Genomic DNA, 21,264 nt, shown 5'->3' with positions numbered 1-21,264 from the left:
GTGTCCTGGCATTAATGATGTGTGTCAAGACCAGAGCAACAGATCATTGAGAAGGCTGTTCATTTATCTGGACAAACGCTTGATATCACACAAAATGCAACCGTCTTTTGTCTCACGCGTCTTTTAATACTTGGAAGGCAAACACGTGTTGCTGTTGAACACACACAAAAGATCTTAGATATTTACACTGGACCAAAAAAGATGGATACAGATTCAATACATTTGATGATTAGATCTTCAGCTGGTCGTGATCATCTCAGTGTTTACATCATGTACAGTAATGTAATGTACAACATGCGCAAAAAGTGTTCAATTATTAGCTTAGTTTGGTCATCTGTTGCGTTGTAGCAAGAAATCATGTGGCCTTCAGCCAACGCTAAAGGATGAAGCTGGCCTTGTTCTGCATTTTTCCCATGAAAAGACAGAAACCCTCTCCCGGAAAATACATTCCGAATTCCAAAGCCTCATCCCTCAGCCACGAGCCCGTTTGTTCCTTTCAAGGACATAAATCTTTAAAAAAAAAAAAAAAAAAAAAAAGGTTCAGAAATTACCTGAAACAGCTGGACACTGAAGCTTTTAGAGAAAGCTGCTGGGGGACTATTTTTTTTTAACTGCAGATAAAAGCACATTTGTATTTACAGCAGCGGGGATCGACTTTAAATGAACTGCAGTGTGTGTTGTTGTTAATGAAGGAACACGTTAGCCAGTGCTTTTAACAATGGAGCTCTGTGGCACAGACTTTGGACACAAAGGAAATACGTAACTTATTAGTATATTGTGTAGAATTTAGAATATCGCCATCCTTATCTTTTCATTTCATGGAACAAACATGAGTCCATTTCTGGCCAGATGTTTGTAGTATTGTTGACAAAAAGACAACACGGCATGTTGACCTTCTTGCTAGTGCTTTGAAGGCAATTTAATGTGACTCTTAACTGTATGTGTGCACTTTCAGAGTACTTTCTTTTGTAGAACTGTTCCCTAAATTCTGTTTTCCAACAATGTCGTCACATATTGGAGCGTCTTCATTCTGACGGCAATGCCCTCATCCGTGATACATCCCCGTCAGCTGGGTTTGAGCTCACTGGATGGTTTGATCAGCATGAAAACATGACCCACTCACATATTCACTGAGTCACAGTCCGCGGCGGAGGCTAGTTGGAGAAATGCCCATTGCTGGTATTTTATGCAGCTTTGTTTTACACCAGGAGCTGTAATGAATTTAAGGCGGATTAAAAGTCGACCAACAGCCTCGTTACTTTGTGTTGTCACTCGACGGGGTTACGGATGGTTTTCATGTCGGTGAGAACAATGTTTCTGTAGCTGTGCTCCAGTCCCTCCATGAACTCCAGGTAGCTGCTGACCTTGAAGCCCTGGATTGGCTCCTCCTGCGGGTGAAAAGAAAGAACCGTTGGAGTTGGAGTTTTCAACATGACACCAAATTAAAGGGGGCATTCCACCAATTTCTTTTTACACGTAAAAGGTCAGTTTACTCATCGTGGGCAGTACTCGGCCTCTGAAAAGTTTGAGTTTGAACATGATGGGAATTTACCAGGCAGGTGGGGGTGTAACAAAAAGATGCTTTAGGGGGCATTATGGGAAATGTAGGATCCAGCATTTTTTTTGTGAGTTTGTTTGACTTTGACACATACTAGCGATTAGGATATCAGGATATCTCGACCTCTGACACTGAAATGTGTCTCTAAATCACTGGAGGAACCCTTTAAAGCTCTGTAAATGAAGAAGCCGTGACTACCGGCCGTCGTGTGGACATAAGTTGTGAACAGTTCAACCAAAGAATGATTTATCTTTCTGGGTTGTTTCATTTGAAGGATTTTTTTTTTTTGGTGTGTCAGAGTTTCAAAAGAATATATTTCAACGTTTTGTGTGACAGATAAATCTGTTTTTCTCTTACCCCTTGAATTATTTTATGAACCCTTAGTTTTATCTTGGGCCCCCTTTGAGGATCCTGGGAATCATCGCTTTAAAGTCCATCCGAAGTTTCTTTTTATTGAACAGACTGTTGTCAGTTACCTTGCTTTCATCATTTCTTACACCAAGGAAATTTGAATCATTTTAAGAAATGAAGCTGCAGTTATTGCAACCAAAAGTAAGACGTCCTGAGACCTGAGACATGAAGGTATGCAGGCAGATAATAGTTTGGCATTGAGGCAGAAGGTGGCTTACTTTATTATCATTTTCACTTTGTTAGGAGGTGAAGTGTGAATAATTCAATATAACCTTTTCATTAAAATGCTTTACATTCAATCTATTTCAAAGTCACAGGAAATCAAATTACATCTCTGGGAATCGAACGCTACACCGAGTCAGTAAACAACATCCTTGCTTAGCGTTCAGGTAATGAGGTTCTGTGTGTCGGAGAAGCAAAAACAATATCTTAATAAGTACTAGCATCTCCACCACGCAGGTGTACGCATAACAAGACGTGCCTTAGTATGCAGAGATATCTTAACCGTCTGCGAGACACAAATCAGACCAGACAAAAGACCGTTTTATTTGGCTCATTTGTTCAGTCAGGATTTTAATTTTGGCTGCCATAATTGCTGCCTGAGCTACAGTGTGAATCTGCCATGACAACACCCGATGGGCACTGCAAACACTGCAAACAGAGCAAATAACTGTGACTGGTCTGCATTGTGTTGTGAGTGGCATCATCAATTAGCAGCCTGAGAAAAGCTGCATCCAGGAGACGCGCCGCATTCAGAACAACAACGCGCAGCAAACGCCACGATTTCACCCTCTGTCATTATCCAGGCCAAGGCCTTTACAAACCACCGTCTAATGACTTCTGCAAGTTGCCAGCACTCTCCTAATTTTCTTTCATCACTTTGCAGAATGTGTTTCTGGAGAATCTAATTACGGTTTGGATTTTTTTGGCAGGTAAATAACACTGACAAGGACGTGGCGCAGCGAGAACACAGTCGATACTTCGAGAACAATTTAAGGTAGGAGACTCCTCCCGTTAACTAATTTCCCCTTCGAATGAGACTGAAGATTTTCACTCATATAAACGTAGACATTACTTGTCTTACATTGAGCTGGAGGTCGGGACACCCAAAAGGGGTCACAAGACCAATCTGAGGGGGGTCACAAGGTGATTAACAGGATGGGAGAGGATCAAAAGCAGATTCCTTTTTGCACAAAATGATGTGTATTTCCATGAAGCTTTGTCAAGACATTTATAATCCCCAGAGGAGGAAACCTAATGACTCTGGTGATCCCCTGACTTTTCCTCTTGGGCCACACTTTTTTGATTTAGAGTGATGTCTCAACAACTGTTGGATGGATTGCAGTGCCGACATTTGTGTCATACATCATCAGGTCCAGATCCTCGTTAGCATTAGGTACAGCCTCGAAGAGCAGCTAGCGTGGCTGTGTACTCTTTAAGTTTTGTTGAGTGGAAGGAGAACATGTGAAACTCAATATGACATGTAAATAGATATAAACATTTCTGTGTTTTAAGAAGACACGAGCCAAAAAGGGTTGGGAACCACTGGCTTACACTATCTTCCAGAGCTAGATACAATCAGAGTAATAATGCCTCATTCCCTTGCATCAGTACTTTCCAGCCTTGTCTGCTTGTGATCCCCTTATCCCAAGAAATGTCTACTTGTGATTTTTGCCTGTTCTGACTGTTTTGTTTGAATAATATTAAGAGCCCTGAAGAGATAAAACTATACAGTCTATTACAAAAAAAACAAAGATGAGAGAAAAGTCAGTATAGTTTTGTGTACCAAAACTTCTTATCTACTACCCTGGAAATCATCTCACTGCCCCCCCCCATGACCCCGTGTGGCCTTGTGCCTGCCTTTCGATCACCGAGGATAATCGTCAACCAAAAACAGCGAGTTGTCCTTTCATTAGGCAACATCGCACGCGTGTCGAAAAACCCTGAGAGAGCGAAGTGCAAGGAAGGGAAATAGATAAAAGAGCGAATGTATTATTTAAAGGGAACAAATGGAGGGACTGCAGAGAGGTGATCGTTCAGAGGGGAGTAAGCAACGTCAGGAAGAAATGAGTTTTCAGTCTGATGGAGGAGTCTGCTCCTGTGATAATTCCAGGCAGCAATACATTACAACAACAAAACGAAGCTTTACAAGAGAAAAGTCTCCTTTTAATTACATGGTGTTATGAATTACAGGTCGCATTCTGGACTTATTTGATATACTGATGTTAATAAAGTGCCAGCTACATAACTCTTGAATGTATGAAATCCAGATTTTGTTCACGCAACCAGATATATATACATGTGCTGCTGCTTCTTCTTCTTCTTCTTGTCAAACCATAAGAGCTCTGCGCTACAGTAAGTGTAGAAAGTCTCCCGCTGGATGGTAGTCGCACTTGTCAGATTCTTTATTTCAGCCAAGATTTTGTGAGATTAATTCTGAAGAATCATCAGAACTAAAGTTGCCTCGCCTGTTCATTTATCTCGCCGGGAAAGGGCTGCTGACACAGTTAAACCCGTGAAGGGGAGCAGAGATAAGCAGTGGAAGTCACTCGGGAGGGTATTTCTGGGCTGTTACTTTCTCTGGGAGAATTAAGGAGGGTGCGAAAAAGGGAAGATGCAAAGACGTGAGTGTGCGGGAATTACGTCGGACTAATGTGGATTCCTTAAATTTAAACACAGACTACACTCCACACGTGTCGATGTCATACTGGAATATCTTCATGCTGAACAGGCGATACGAGCTGCTTAATGTGCCACATAATCTTCAAGACATATTAGCCATTAGCACTTATGAGATCATTAGGTAAGGTAATTAATGCGCTAATTACCAAAGGTTTCTGCGTTTTCTTTAAGCTTGTCCTCGAATGACAAATGCGTGGTATTAATATTCAGTGTGAGTCTTGATTTGCACAGAAGGTGTAATTAATAGGAATATATCCGAAAGCATTAAGAGTTTTATTGGTTAGTTAAAAGGAGATATTATCTCAGTTCATCCTTTTACTTTTGGCGAGACGTTTAGATTCATAGATTACTGGATTTTTACAGATTATAGAAGTTGTTGTTTTGAAATAAAGCTGCTAAGAGCAATGGCAAAAGCTTGCAAAAGAATAAGTAAGCATAAGAAGAAGGAAGAAGGATTTGAAGCTTAGGTTAGGCTCAAGGTTTAGCCAAACATGAGGTGATGAGTGAACTTACTGTGTGCTAAATCTGGAGGGACGTTGCAAATGTATGCCAAAAGTCATTTGACTGAAAAATCAAAGAATAACAATGTTAGCTCTCACACACACACAGACTCAAGGAGCCCGAAGCTTGTGGCCGCGTTGAACGTTAAGCCGTCATTTATATACTCCGCTCTGACTGGACGGTTGTTTTCTCTCAAGCACTTCATTGCTTTTTCTCCTTCAAGTCCTTGTAGTTCCTTAAAGTTATATCATACTGAATGGGGAACTGAATGATTTGACAAACACAAGGAATAAAAATAAGAGAGCCTCCTTAATTCTCGTGCAGCCTCTGAGTCAGTGGCAGACGTTTAACCTCCGTCTCTTTCGGCCTGCTTTCCCTCTCACAACTGCAGCTAAACTCCAAACCAGACTCACAACGATTGTAACAAGTCATTTGCCTTTTAAAATTTTAATTGAGATGAAATATAGACATACCCCCTTGTGAGACAGGATAAGTGTGTGTGTGAGTGTGTGTGTGTGAATCCTCTAATACCATATCTGTGGGAGTAAAATACTTCCTTCACATTGTTCCCACAGAGAGGGACAGAGGAGAGGAGCAAAGATAAGGCCGTCGGACGCAAAGCAGCATGTCTGAAACTTTCAACAGTTCAGCTCAGGACGAGGATTGTGTAAGTTTCTCTCTCTCTCTCACACACACACACACACACACACACACACACACACTCACTCACAAACATACAGACACGCAAACACACACCCTGTCTCAAAGCTGTCTCTTGCAGCAGTATCTGATGCTACAGCTCATTAGAAGAGCTTCCTCAGATAAAGCCTCCATAACTGATCTTTTATTCACAGAAACTGTCGGCGGCGGCTCATGGCGATGTTAACACCAGAGCTATCAGCCGGAGACAAGACGAATGGAAACGCTTAATGAGTAATGACGGAGAAGCCATGCCTCATTGCCACAATGCTGCTGTTTAATGTTGCTTCGGATGTCAGCAGAAGCATCTCGGGGACCGTGACTTTAGACCTTCTGTGAGATCTTTGGGGCCACTCTTCGTTTCAGCGTTCATCCAATATTCACCGAGCGCAACTTATTTCAATTAAATGTTAACTTTCAGAATGGGCTCCTTTTCACTGTACGTTTCCAGCAAAGTACACCATAGTCGGGAGGTTTTGTGAGCAATTTCCAAAAGTCGATTTGTTATTCATTATGGATGTGAATCATGGATGACTGCTGAATTTAAAAGGGGAGCTGTACAATTCAGCAGAGGTCTGCATAAGACACTCATATAAAAATCCAGATAATTTATGAGCCCAAATATCTAAGTAGGGCTGCACTGCATCTGAGATGCTGTAAAATAACCCCAATAACCCAAATGAATTCTTGTGTTCTCATATCCTATTCTTCCTCCCAAAGAAAACCTTTTTTTTTTTTTTTATAAAGCATTATAGCACTGATGTTAGAGAGAGCAGCATCCCAAAAACACAAAACGGTCAGTTGATGGACTGTATCAGCAACTTTGACTACAGGTTTGTAATAATCAAATCATCTTTCTTCAAGCTAAAATGCCATCGGACTCTCTGGTTCCAGCTTCTCTGGTGTGAGGATGTTCTGCTTTTCTCCATCTTATAGCTTTGTAAATTCAATATCTTTGGCTTTTAGACCGTTTGGTCGGAAAAAACAAGACACCTGAGGACGGCGAATTGGGACGTTTTCTGATATTCTGTAGACAAAATGAACTAATTAATTGAGAAACTAATCTGCAGATTATTTGATAATGAAAATAAGTTGCAGCCCTAAAATATTTTGGATTCCACGACACTTCTTACGTCACCCTGAAAGACTTCAGTCTTCTGCAGTACCCTCTCTGGCCACAGGCCCACGCAGACCATACCTCCTGATTCTTCTGTAGAGGACACTGCTGCGCCGACGCTCCATCTCACCTTGAGGAAGACCTGCAGCTCCTGGGACTGTGTACGCTGCAGGATGTCTGGCTGCAGATGTTTGAACACGGCCAGGCACGTGTACAACTGGTAGTCGGGACCCATCAGCACACAGGTGGAGATGTAGTGGCAGATTTCTGTCCAGTCCAGATAGTTCCAGAAACACTGAGTCAACCAATGGAGGCACATCTGTGGCGAGAAAGACGGAAAGGGTCCAGGATTATGTTGCTGTTGAACCTCCTTTACTGAGAATAAATCTGTCAACAGAATATAACAAATCTCTCAGTAGGTTTCATTTAATACAGGTGAAAGAAATGAAGACCCCAATTACACTGTAATATAAATGATCTACTTGATGCTTCTGACAAATAATGAATCATGTTTCAGACAATTATTCCTCTCCCTATGATACATTAAATGCCACTATAAAATGACTCATCAATCTTCGCTGCTCTCTTCAATATATTTTATATTTCAAAAGGGAGAGAATATATTTTCTAAAGAATGACTGCGTCTGAGTTTGCAGTAAAGTGCTTCCCTGTCACATCATACTCACACAGTTTGTTCTGCGTCTTCACATTTTTACTTAAAACAACCAAATAATTACACAACCATGAAAAAAAAAGTATAAAAAAAAGTACATGCAGGAAAGCATTCAAAGAAGAACAAGAGTGAATGAGACCCGGAGATGAGCAGAAAACCTCAGTCAGGTGAACGTCAACGTTCACAGATAAAAAAAAACAAAACCTTAACACTGCTCCCGTGCTTCGCGCCTCGCCATCAGAGTTACTGTCGGCCAAAAGAGGGATGATGATGTGGTTCTGCATAAAAGTCTAGCCGTGACATTTTACACCAGATATATAGTGTATAATGTAGTCACAATGAGACAAAAGCAAATCTAGTCCATTTTAGACAGAAGATCAGACACAATGGACCAACGTTTAAAAAAAAAAAAAGAAATAGAACAGAATGGACGGACTTGGCTCGATGCTCGTGGCTCGTGCTGTATGTATGTCAACAACAACTCCGACGCCCTCAACTGCACAAACTTGTTGTATATAGCTATTTTCGGCCTAAATACAAAATACATGCATAAAAAAGAAAAAAAAAAAAAAAAACCTTCATGACTTCATGTGTTCCGATGGGTTTTTAAATTGTATATTTAACGGAGGAGCTCAAAACACACATAACAACAAGATATAATATAGTATGTATTGTCAAAATTCATGGAAAGCGTTACACATTTGTCTTCGCATGATTGAGATTATGGCCAGTTTAAAGAAATGGCTCACACAGCTGTACGATCTCGCTCTGCTCTGCTCTGCTCTGTTCTTTATGTCCAGAGGCTGTATTCGCTTCATTCGCTGACTTATCAGCTTTTCTAAATGAATCTTTCCGCTAACATGTTTACGTTGAGAGTGAAAAATGGTGACTCGCAGCAGTCTTGAATATTGAGGTGGGATTAGGGGACAGAGAGAGACAAGGAGACGCATGCTAATGTTCAGTTCTCCAGCTGATGGCTGAGTTTTTGAGATCTGTGATATTAATGAAGTGGCTCAACGAGGGGCTCCCACCTGTGCTCAGTGGCACTACAGTACCTAAAGCAAAATGATGTGGAGTGCAAACAAAATGCATTTTCTTGAAAACAGGGGAAAACTGTGGGGGAAACAAAATGCGTCTGCAGCCATGCTAGGAGCTCCGTGAGGCTGAGCTGTGCCTGCTCACCATGACAACCCTAACATGCTGATGTTAAGCAGGTATCATTGAATTTCAATGTATTCATCCTATATTTAACCGGGAAGGTCCCGTTGAGATACAAGATCTCTTCTCTCCGGCAGTCCTGGTCAAGACAAGTCAGGGGATCATCGAAGATATTACAATTCATCCCGAGGGGGACATGAATTTGTTGAAGCATTTTAGTAAAAAAAAACAAAAAACTAAAAGTCAACCTCATGGTGGCACTAGAGGAAAAATCAGGGAATCACCAAAGTCAGTAGGATTCCTCCTCTGGGGATGACACACAACATCTCATTACAATCCATCAAGAAGCTGTTGAGATATTTCAGTCTGAACCAAAGTGCTGCTTTATTTACTTTATTACTTTATTCTGGTCACTGCACTGTTTGTTATTTATCTTATCTTATTTTTATTTTTATTCTTATTGTTATTTTAGCTTTTATATTCTACTTATTTGTTATCAAAACAATAGCACCTTCAGACCACAGCAAATTCCTTGTAATGTATGTTACTTGGCAATAAACAGTTTCTGATTCTGATTCTGATTCTGAATGGCTAATTGGAAAAAAGACAGCATGCTGAACACTGTCCACGTACTCTTGAGTGCAAAGCCTCAGAAGGAAGCAGCGCTCGATAAATGCGCCGTGGCGGCAGGAATCGACCCTCTTTTCGGGCCGACTTGAGTCTGACGGAGCCTCGCAGCCTCACATCCAGTCATTCCAAACATTCAACAGACTACAAACGGTGCACACGCTGCGATCTAACTAATTGCCATGCCAATAATTAGCCGCTGTGTTCGCTAACGACGCAAGTCTGCTCGAGCATACAAACAAGCTCCACTTACGCTCCATAAACAGATTATGATCGCCCCCCTCCTCAACTATACTCTAATGAAAATACTGACATCCTAATTTGTGTGTTGTAATAAAAACAGGGGGCGACTGGATCCACGCTGCCCTTTGTTTTTAAACCCTCAGGTAGAAAAACACTTTCTGTGACTTGAAATTCCCTTCAAGGTCTCTCCAAGAGCACCTCGTTTTCTCGTCTTTTGCTTTTCTGTGTCGTTATCTTCCCGTGAGCTGAAACTCAAGAGGACAAAGGTGAGTGTGACGGGATCCTCGCAGTATTCTTTAATTCATTTCCCTTCTGCCATAAACAGGCTTTCAGAGCTGATATTAATCTGAGCAGGTCAGGTCACGTCGACCGGCTCACAGGGATATCAGTGTTCTGCAGCCCAGCCGAGTGATAATTCACCGTTACTGCTCATGGACCTTCAGTTTAATCTCATCATCATCATCATCATCATCATATAGTGTCATTGTTTTCATATCTTTTCATGATTCCAAGCACATAGAAATGATCATACAGCATTTGACACAATAAGGTATTTTTATAAAATAAGCCTTTTACTCATTTCATATGTTGTGATACCGTATCATCAGTTTTCAGAGCTGGAACGTTTTGTCGACTAATTGATCAGCAGCAGGCAACTATTTTTATAATCGACTAATTGTTTAAGGACTTTTTCTAGGCAAAAGTATCAAAAAAAAAAAAAAAAAAGCTGGTTTCTATGGAAGTTTTTATAGGACTTTATTAGTTGTAACCCACAGGAGACAAATCACAAATGTGTACCATGATCCACAAATATCTCACTGTCCACAAACATGCATTTTTGTATTTGTCATGTGTAAAGTCATATCCACGAAAACACACAGCGATTTGCAAACATGCCAAACTTACTCTGTCAACACGTATTTTAATTACACGTAAAAATGACACAGGTTTTTACCAACGTCATAATGAAGCGTTAAAGCTAAAGAAATGGGTTGACGCAGCATCCAGCCAACTGCTCCTGCAGCCCTGACATTAAACCTTACTCCTACAGCGGCCGTTGTGAACACTCGCAGGAGATCAGCATTTTTTTCTTAAGATTACGCATGACAAATACAAAAATGCAATGTTTGTGGATAGTGAGATATTTGTGGATCATGTGTGTCTCCCGTGGGTTACAACATACTAAAGTCCAATAAAAACCTCCATAGTTTTCAGCCTCTCAAACATAAGGACTTCCTGCTTTTCTCTGTCTTAGGTTATTGTCAGTAGAAGATCTTTGGATTTTTGACTGTTGGTCGGACAAAACAAGACATTTGAAGGACTGCACTTCTTACTATTTCCTATTAATCAAAAAAGAAAATAATAATTTGGCTCAGCCATACACTCTTAACTCTTCATATTGTTAGATAAGAACTACTTCGTGATCTGTAATAATCTTAAGGCGATTTAAATCCACAGACTCCTCTTGTTACCGGTTCTGTTCCTGTCTCACACGCTCCTGTATGAACGTCAGAGGTGTATGCCGCTTTGTCAGCCTTTCAAAGCTCAAACTTTCGGAATAGATATTTCCATTTTTGACTGAAGAACAGGTGCCCATTATCGCCTTGAAGAGCAAAGACATGAGTGGAATGTTAAAGTATTACTCCACCCTGGAGACGGCGAGTTCAGATCTTTGATGCAAATGCGGCGAGTCTTGTAAGCACCCCAGCTGCCGTACATTATGTGAGCCTCAACTGTCAACTGCCGACACACAGAAGACAGGATCAAACGTAAGAGGATTCAAGGTGAAAAAAGGCTTCTTCTTTCTTTCTTTTCTCCTGCCTCGTTGTTTGTGAGAGAGAGAGAAGTCTGTGTCAAAAGAAACCGAGAGCCGAGGAGCAAAGATCTAACTTTTCAACTGCTCTGTTAAAAAAAAAAAAAAAAAAAAAGAAAAGAAGGAAAACCATTCAGTTTCAAAGCCGTATTTCGGTATCTGAGAGTCGACTGAAGTCAAAGCAGGATGAAAAGGGAAGTCACTCATAGGGCAAGCAAAAGTGTAGATATAAAGGCTTTAAACCCAGCTTTGGGTCTCTTACTGACATCATTAATTAAATATTTCTATTCAGCAGCAGTGACAAAACAAAAAATGGGCTGCTGACTCTTTCGGTGTTGTTGGTGAAGAAATGTCTGTGCGGTGTATTTTGAATTAAGCCGTTCTAATCCAGATTCCTTTTATTTCCATCAGGAGTCATCAGGACTGGCTCAGAATATGGAAATTATACTAAAGATACACAACTGTTTTCTGTCTTCAAAGCTTCGTCAGTCTGACTTTAACTTTCTGTGAATTTACATTCGCAAAGCAGCGGAGCTATTTCACTGACACAAATCTGATTAAAGCCTGAAGTTTAGATGAATGTAACACGTGCAAAAACAACGTGGACGTCATGCGTGTGGATACATACAGTTGTGTCCAAAATAATAGCAGTGAGTGATTAAAAAGGTGAGTAAACGTCAAAATCCCTCAAATAAATTGTATTTTAATGAACACAAATGCATTGGGGACACCGCACTTTCTATTTCAAAGCAAGAAAATTGGAAAAAGTAATTGAATTTGATAATATTTTACAGAAAGTCAAGAAATATAATGTTCAAAAAAATAGCAGTGTTGACATCTGTCTTTACAAACTCAAATGCACTGTATAAACTAAGAAATGCTTGAAGATTCAACTTTCCTGAGAATCATAAACTAATATTTAGTTGCATAACCACGGTTTCTGATAACTGCTTCACATCTGCGGCGCATGGAGTCGACCAACTTCTGGCACCGGTCAACAGGTATTGCAGCCCAGGACGATTGTACTACGTTCCACAATTCCTCTGAATTTCTTGGTTTTGCCTCATGAACAGCATTTTTCACGTCAGCCTACAAGTCTTCTATGGGATTAAGGTCCGGGGATTGTGCTGGCCACTCCATTACTTGAATGCGGTTTGTCTGGAACCATGATTTTGCTCGCTTGCTGGTGTGTTTGGGGTCATTGTCTTGTTGAAACACCCATTTCAAGGGCATTTCCTCTTCAGCATACGGCAACATGACTTCTTCCAGTATTCTGATGTACTCAGACTGATCCATGATCCCTGGTATGCGATAAATAGGACCAACACCATAGTACGAGAAACATCCCCATATCGTGATGCTTGCACCACCATGCTTCACCGTCTTCACTGTGTACTGTGGCTTGAATTCAGTGTTTGCAGGATATCTGACAAACTGTCTGTGGCCCTTAGACCCAAAAAGAACAATCTTACTCTCATCAATCCACAAAATATTACGCCATTTCTTTTTAGGCCAGTCAATGTGTTCTTTGGCAAATTGTAACCGCTTCAGCACATGTCTTTTTTTCAACAATGGGACTTTGCGGGGGCTTCTTGCTGGTAGCTTGGCTTCACATAGACGTCGTCTGATTGTTACAGTCCTCACAGGCAACCTTAGATCTTCTTTGATCCTCCTGGAGCTGATCATTGGCTGAGCCTTTGCCATTCTGGTTATCCTCCGATCCATTTGAACAGTCGTTTTTCTTTTTCTTCCTCGCCTTTCTGGTTTTGGCTGCCATTTTAAAGCGTTTGATATCATTTTAGCTGAACGGCCTATCATTTTCTGCACTTCTTTATAGGTTTTCCCTTCTTTGATTAATTCCTTAATCAAAGAAGGCTCTTCTTCTGAACAGTGTCTTGAACGACCCATTTTACTCTGTTTTTCAAGGACAAATGCACAGCCAGCATATGCAACGTCAGTTGCCTTGATCCTTAAATGAGGGCCACCTGTTAAACACCTGTTTTTTTCACATTATCAATGACCTCACTTATTGAACTCAGCACTGCTATTTTTTTGAACACGCCCCTTTCAGTTAATGATTCAGTTTCACAGAATCAGCAGCATGCACGCCATGCCTGTTGGGTCTGTTGGTTTTCTATACCTTTACTAAACCTTCTAGAAACTTACTTGCAGTGTAGAAGTTGAAATTTTAACAAAAACAGTCATTTATCTTGCTAGTGATGTGGGACTGCTATTATTTTGAACACAACTGTATATCTCTCCAATTGCTTTGATTTCTATTGGACTAAGTTTGTGCATGAACAAATACAAGTAAAGATGACATTTACACTATACCAGTGTTAACCCTTCACTGCCTCATATAGTGGTACATGAGGATGGAGACAATATCCCTAACTGTTCCCGGGTCAGGCTACTGTAGGACTTCCTTCTCTCAGGCTGTGAAGCAGCAGCGGTTGTCCGGCTCCGTCTTGTATTGAGCAATACTCAAATTTGTATTCAGACTATGCAGATATTAAAATTCGGTTTTAGGCGGCTGGTATTTGTAATAATGATCGGAGACATTGGCATATCGCAGACTAGTCTTAATGTCTATGTTGCTGCTCTGTGTAATTGATTAAAGAAACACAACGCTGATTCAACCTTTATCCACTTGTTGCTGGGCTCTTTTAACCTGTTGGCCATCAGGTACTTTTGTTTTATGTATCAATATTTGTCAAATTAATCAATATTAAGCAAAAGATATATATCTGTCGTTCTAAACTTCTAGTGTCTGTAAGCCATCCCCAGGAATTATTACCTGACACACTTAAAGTAATGAATTAAGTAGAAGAACTAAACTGCTCTGTAGCTGGACAAAGACAGAGCGATTTTGAAACGCATCTATTCATTCATTAAGAAAATGTCCGATGTCCATCCGTTGTGTTGCCATGTAATGTGAAGCTTTAAGAGAACCTCCGTCTCCACAGATATACCTGGGACGGGGTGAAGCCGGACATCCTGAAGGCGGAGTGGACCAGAGGAACTTCAGCTTTCAGCAGCATCTCCACGTAGTGAGCTGTGCACCAGTAAACAGGAGGGACTCCCGATTCTGCTACTTCCACAGGAACATGGACCTGTCGCGACAGACACCAGGTTTTTATTTATTTATTTATTTATTTATGAATAATGCACAATAATCCTGCTTGCACTATTGGAGGATATTCACACACACACAAAAAAAAAATGCTTGACACAGCCTTTATTAGAGTGATGTAAACAGAAACCGCCTGCTGCTTTGTGTTCACACACAGGCGTGTGTTCGTGCCCACATTCCCTCCTAAACTTGCTGCTGCCTCTTAATTATTTGCGCCCTTTCTGCTCTCTGGGATATCGACTAAAATCGACCACGTCGTGAAGTTGGAGGCTAAACGCTGTGTGGAGAAATTCACCGGCTGTTAACACGTGGGCAGGTCCGCCTAGTTTTATTCATGAATATGGAACTTTTTTTTTTTTTTTTTTTTTACGGTGTTTCATTCACCGTGATAGAGAGGCCGTGGCGGGCAGGTCTGCAGCGGAGATGACACTTTGCTCGATGTGTGTTACGGAATTACAATTACTAACTAACAATCTCCACTACAATCAAACGCCAGCAGCCAATCACAGCTCCTGTGGACTTCACACGGTGTTTCTGTGGCCCCAAGATTTAGTTAACTCACAACTTAAAATCCTGCTTTACATGATGATAATAATAATAATTTAAAGAAATAGAGCAACTATATATGAATAAACGGTATTCCGTAAAACCAGAGGGGCTTCAGAGATGTAAGTGACGGCTTGTCTGAATTGCAGGATTTACTTTGTGCTAGATAAATCCACGCATGGGTTACCCTATCACCCTAGATGAAACAGTGGGGCTGTAAAGTTGAATTGTGCTTCTGCAAAGATGCACGTGAACGTCTCTGGAGATCAACGCGAGGATGTTGTGGTAAGCTGTGGGTGGAGAGGCTCGCAGAGCAGCTCATGCACACACCTCCCAAATCCCAAGCAAGCCTGGCTGGTGTGAACCGTACGTGTTAACGCCTCCGAGCGACCCCCACACATTTAACTGACATGCAGATGGAAAAAAAAAACGGTTCCAGCCTTAACAGAGAGGAGCTTACTATATCAACTAATTTAGCGCTTGCATGAACTCTTTTCAGCCCACATTTACTATCTTTTCAAAGCAATACCAAACTGTCTCCTAAGCGGCTGCGTGTGATTACTTTGTCCGGAAAAAGGTGAACTCAATACCTCGACTGAACTCTGCACAAACCAAGACAGCGACAACACATGAAAGCCGAACAATGATGACAGGATCGCTGTCACTTGAGTGCTCCGTGACCGAATATCGCGCTTTTGAATACGCTGTGCTGTAGTCGCACTTGCACACTCACAGAGGCATGTATCCTTGCTGGCCAGATGAATGCGGAGGTAAGCAGGGAGGACAGGTTGAGTAACAGACTTAGAGAGCGGTCCGGGTCTCCGGCCATGATGAGGAACACTGTGGAGGCCAGCCAGTCGTGGCCTGGATAACCGTCCCGCTGAGTGACTGGAGGGCAGAGTTAAAGAGCCAAAGGACGGGTGGAAAAGACACGGCCAAGCTAAACAGACACATGTAGACTGTGGACCCACGCAGTGTTTGTCTTACCTTCAAATTAGCTTTCGGTAACACACATTTAAATAGTAACAGCTTTAATCAAGACGCACGTAAGCCTCTGCATTGTATTACTAATTAATGATCTACAGGGCTGTGCATCAGTGTGACTAATTCGACTTGACATATTTTCTGGCAACAGCAGGTGGTGTTGAATTAACTCAAACAATGGAATTAATTATACAAACATCATATCTCAAGAGCTGAAATTCATCGGTGTTGTTTGCCTTTGAAAGAATTCGTAAAAAGATCCCGCTTAGGTGTCACAAGAAAGCGAGTCCCTACGTTGTGTTAAACAAAGCGTTAAGATAATACCACTTTCCCGTCGACTGACACTGACACCGCCGACATCGGAGTGTCAGCCACAGAGCGAGTAATGCTTTGACAGTCAATTAACCCTGATACGCCAGGCCATTATCTCATAGCAGAAAAACAACCTCCTACAGACTGCCACGATCCAACTCTCTGTCAGCAGAATCATTTGGTGAATTTATGAGACAGACTCTAGCTCTATCTGCATGGGGAGGGGGGGGGGGTTGTGATTTTGGGGTATGATGAGTCAAGTGTGAATCCTGTAAAGGATTCAGCTGATATGATCCACTTACTACAAGGTCCCCCGGGTGGCAACTCTGCATTGTGAACAAGAGAATAAAAACTCACACGCATCGAAGCACCAGGGTCACAACACAATCTCACCCCAAGGTCTCTAACTGAAAGCTTTCGCTCATCAAGTGCCTCTCAGGTGGCTTATTCATGCTCCGAAGCGTTGACTCTTTTAAGTTTCACTTTCTAGACACGTGACTGAGAGACCACTCCGTTATTTTAGGACCTAAGGATGTCGTCAATGCACTAAAATCTTGATCTATGAATTTAAAACTATGTGGAAAAGTTTCCAAGGTATATTAAAATGTCCATATATTGTATATGTGCACCACAGTTTGGACCTGGTGAGGCTTTCGGAATCTTATCGCTACTCATATATTCATAACAGACTCATTTTAGTTGCAGAAACGTTGTGTTAAATTACATTTAATAGCTCAGCATAAAAGATCTTCACAGCCAGCTTCTGCATATTAGCTCATATGTCAGCGAGGTCTCGGTATTATGAGGGAAATGTCAGTCCGTTTTATATTTGTGAGGACTCTTTATCTCTACACACTGTTTTCATGTTCAATTGTCGACACACAAAGGGAACTTTCCGAAGGAAGACGGGAGGCCTATCAGTTGCTATTTGGGACAAAAGGAAGGCTGAACTCTTCACTGGGACACAGATGGAGTAAGATAATCCGCATTGTGTTGATCAGACGGATGGACTCTGTCAGTCTCTCCTGGTCTCTCTCGGAGGGAGACTGCTGAAGTTATCAGCCTGACACACGCACTTCGCTGCACTGGCTCCCTGTAAAATCTAGAATAGAGTTTAAAATCCTTCTCCTGACTTACAAAGCTCTTACTGGTCAGGCACCATCATATCTTATTATCTATAGAGTACAGTTATTATGTTTAGTCGTAGTTCTGTTACTATTAAAGCTGCTATTATTAATCTCAGCTAGTATTACAGCTGTAACTACTATTATCAGTCATATTTCCAGTATTATTATTATAGCTGCTATTTCTACTGCTGGTGCTGCCATACATCTCTGTCTGTCTGTCTATCTGTGTCTCTACGTCTCTCTCTCTCTCTCTCTCTCTCTCTCTGTCTCTCTCAAACCCAACCGGTCAAAGCAGATGACCCCCCCTCCCCACCTAGAGTCTGGTTCTGCTCGAGGTTTCTGCCTCTTAAAAGGAAGTTCTTCCTTGCCACTGTCGCCAAAGTGCTTGCTCATGGTGGGAACTGTTGGGTCTCTGTAATCACATTATAAAGAGTCGGTCTAGACCTGCTCTATTTTGTAAAGTGTCATGAGATGACTTTGTTGTGATTTGGCGCTATATAAATAAAATTGAATTGAATTGAATTGAATAAACACTGCGTCCTCGGCTGAATGGAGTGGTATGCAGGGTAGAGTCAGCATGCCTTTTGGTCGTTGTTAATGTGTATATGCATGAATCACTCCCACTTTATCCTACTCCTCTCTGGACTATTTGCATCTTTTTTTACTACTGTAACATTTGTTCATTTACTTGGGATGGCTCGTCCCTGCAATTCTTTTTTTTTTTTTTTTTTTTTTACAAAACAGGTAAAAAATAAAATTCACATTACACATTTCTAGGTTGTAAACTTATTTAAAGTTTAAGTAATTGAAATGAACTGGATTTTTTTTATGACATTCAGGAAACTTTATGATGACTGGGTATATATCGTATTTTGCACCACATGCAATCTAATTAGACGCTAACATAGTGTGTATATATATATATGAATGATGAATGTTGCATACAAGGGTTGTATGTAAGTAAAATAAGTTCTTTGGTTATGTCATTTCATTTTAAAAGGGACATATTTTCCAACTTGTTTCACACAGTTTGTGTCCCAGAAATGTTGGAAAGGCATTCGTTTGTTGAAGTCAACCTTCTAGACAACTTTCCAAACATTTTCAACCGTGGCCATGGAAGGCCACTTAATTATTAAGTTAATACTAAATTTTAAGTTTATTTGAACAAACGGCGTAGGCCAAGAAAATGTGCAAAATGTCACGGGGGTGATTACCTCTATGGCTGCGGTCTACCTACTGTTCCCGAGTGCAGGCGTGGACTCTGTAAAGGATACGGAGCTCTGAAGCAGTTTTCACTCTCTGTGTGGACAAGAAGATCTTAAGGTGCTTCATTAGCAGCGTCAGATCGTCCACAGCCTCTTCTTTCAGCAGTCTGAGGTAGCTGCCGTACCTGTCGGCAAAAGATATTTTGAATTCCTTTAATCACAAGCTCACTTATGAACTCCCATAATCTCCTTCTTGTACTCAAATGAAAGTCACACAACACAATGGGAGATATAATAACAAAGAAATACTGCAAATACACAGAAGTGCTCATCAAAATGAAAGTCCAATGTGGTCAGAGTTAACTCGGCCAGTCTGACGCTTGTAAGTCCAGGATTAATTATAAATTCATGTCCAACAACTTTAAAATCCTGCAAGACACGGGTGACGCTCGCACACTGTGTTCTGTTGATAGCCAAAAATGCAAACATGGCGCTCAGTGTTTTCTGAACGTGCTGTGAAACTTTTCAACTCAGAAGCTCTCTTCGGGGGAGGGAGGTGTCGAGCAAAAAGTTAGATTCACTGCGTAATGTAGCAGCCGGGGGTGATTAGGGACAGAAACGAGCAGTGTGAGAACAGTAACACAAGTCAGAGGGCCTACTTACGGGAAAATGAAGAACAGACCAAGTATTATGCGCACCGGCACCATTAGAGTGAAAACAGAACAGCAGGAGAAACCTTACACACCTTCGACAGCTGTGGGGGTCTAATACTGCTGCAGGAGCAAAAGTTGAATAATATTATTCCTCTCTATATGGCAGCGTGGTTTTTCTGATGCCTTCAACAGCTGCAATCAAAGTGCCCATAAATGTAAGAATGGTGTGGACAGACCACCTCATCTGGACTCTCAGGTCCTCTGAAGGACACGCCTTTGTGGGCTGCGGCCTCCAGATGATCCAGCTACCGAATTGGGAAACAGCTCACACCCTTTTGTCGTCTCGCTCCATGTCAGTCTCCAGTCTGTCTGGAGAAACTGTTTTCTCCTTATTTCTTCAGCAGCGACCTTCTCCCTTTTTCTGTCTTCGCAGCTCAGGAAAGAACCTCCTTCCTCTGTGATTCAGAGGGACTGAAACCGACCCGGGGCCAGATGCATAAACGATGTGTACGCACAAAAGAACACACACACGAACATAAAAGTATTTATAAAAACAAAATATGCTGTCAGAAAGTGTGCATCTCACACACACACACCTACGAACATGCTTGTACATGTTTTTATAGACTGAGCTCAGCGTGATATGGAAATGGGAAAATAGAGTGGGAGACTGAATCTAATAAGCCGTGTGGGGGAGTAGCCTCTCAGGTGAGCGCCGGTGTCACGACTGAAGTAGAAGTTTTGGAGATGGTTTAAATATAGGTTAATGTGGAAAGCACTGCTGTGGCTCTGTCACGAATGCACTAGTAGCTTCAGGAAACTCAAATCAACAACAACAATCGAGCGAAACAGAGGACAGGGTTACTGAACTGAACGGGATTCTAAAATGATTTACAGCAGACGGTTGGTTAAAACTGAGCAGCAAAAAGTGCTTAATTTAATTTCAGTCTCTGATTAACATTAACAAAATCAAATGTGAAATATCCCTTTAAATTACAGAAAAGTCATACAAATTAAGGCCTTTCTAAACACAAATGTGCGTTTTGGTTGTCCTTACCAACGTTGAACCCGTCCCCTTGTTCCCGCCAGCATCGGCTGTGCTGGTGCTTAGTGCTAATTAGCAAACATTAGCATGCCAACGTGCCAAATTAAGACGGTGAACTTGAACATTATCCCTGCTGAACACCAGCACGTCATTATCATTGTGAGCACATTAGCATGCAGACGTCATCATTCAGAGTACAGCCGATGCTGGCTGCTTCTGTGGCTGCAGACTCGCAGTGTGTTGTGTGTGGTTTATAAATCACGATGGAAAGCGTGTCCGTGCACATTTATCGTCTGACCCCCGATGTTTACATTTTTTTCCCAGTATCAAACTGGAGCAAATGTTTTTTTTTTTTGTTTGTTTTTTTAGCAGAATTCAGTCTTTCTTTCGAGTTACTAAGATAGAGCTTGCAGTTCAGGGAGTATACGAGGTTGTACACGGCAGGTTCTCTTTGGCGGGCTGCTGCTGTAAGAAGACTGTCTGATTAAATGGGGGTTTATGAGCCATAGAAAAACACTTTACTGTACATACCGGAGACAGGTGTTGATTCCCAGCTGCTCCACAGATGATAGTACTGCACTCTTCACACTCTTCTCCTCTGCTGTAAAACAAGACGATTAAAGAGGAGAGGTGGTTATTTCCAAGCCAGGCGATAGATACCCAGAGAGGATATGGCTTGGAGGTTTCTTTTTTTTTTGGGGGGGGGGGGGGGGTTACTCCCTAGATGTCACTAACGGGGTGCGTTATGGCTGTAGAGAATCGAAAAACATGACAACA

The 21,264-nt window shown here is 41.5% G+C and overlaps 1 protein-coding gene across 1 annotated transcript in view; it reads right to left on the bottom strand.

The window, feature by feature from the left end:
- Window positions 1–987: 987 nt before the first annotated feature.
- Window positions 988–21,264, bottom strand: part of tbc1d32 (TBC1 domain family, member 32) — a 65,289-nt gene continuing 45,012 nt past the window's right edge. Inside the window, exons 28-33 of the mRNA XM_070925952.1 lie at window positions 21,019–21,088; window positions 18,859–18,974; window positions 15,895–16,049; window positions 14,455–14,595; window positions 7,099–7,287; window positions 988–1,388 (exon numbers count right to left, since the gene is read on the bottom strand). Of these exons, the coding sequence (XP_070782053.1) occupies window positions 1,269–1,388; window positions 7,099–7,287; window positions 14,455–14,595; window positions 15,895–16,049; window positions 18,859–18,974; window positions 21,019–21,088 (791 nt within the window). The 3' untranslated portion in view covers window positions 988–1,268. The remainder of the gene's footprint in view (window positions 1,389–7,098; window positions 7,288–14,454; window positions 14,596–15,894; window positions 16,050–18,858; window positions 18,975–21,018; window positions 21,089–21,264) is intronic.

Source organism: Enoplosus armatus, chromosome 19 (genome assembly GCF_043641665.1).
Source record: "Enoplosus armatus isolate fEnoArm2 chromosome 19, fEnoArm2.hap1, whole genome shotgun sequence".
Classification (NCBI taxonomy): Eukaryota; Metazoa; Chordata; class Actinopteri; order Centrarchiformes; family Enoplosidae; genus Enoplosus; species Enoplosus armatus.
The sequence above is the reverse complement of the archived record's forward strand: the minus strand, read 5'-3'. Positions and strand labels throughout refer to the sequence as shown.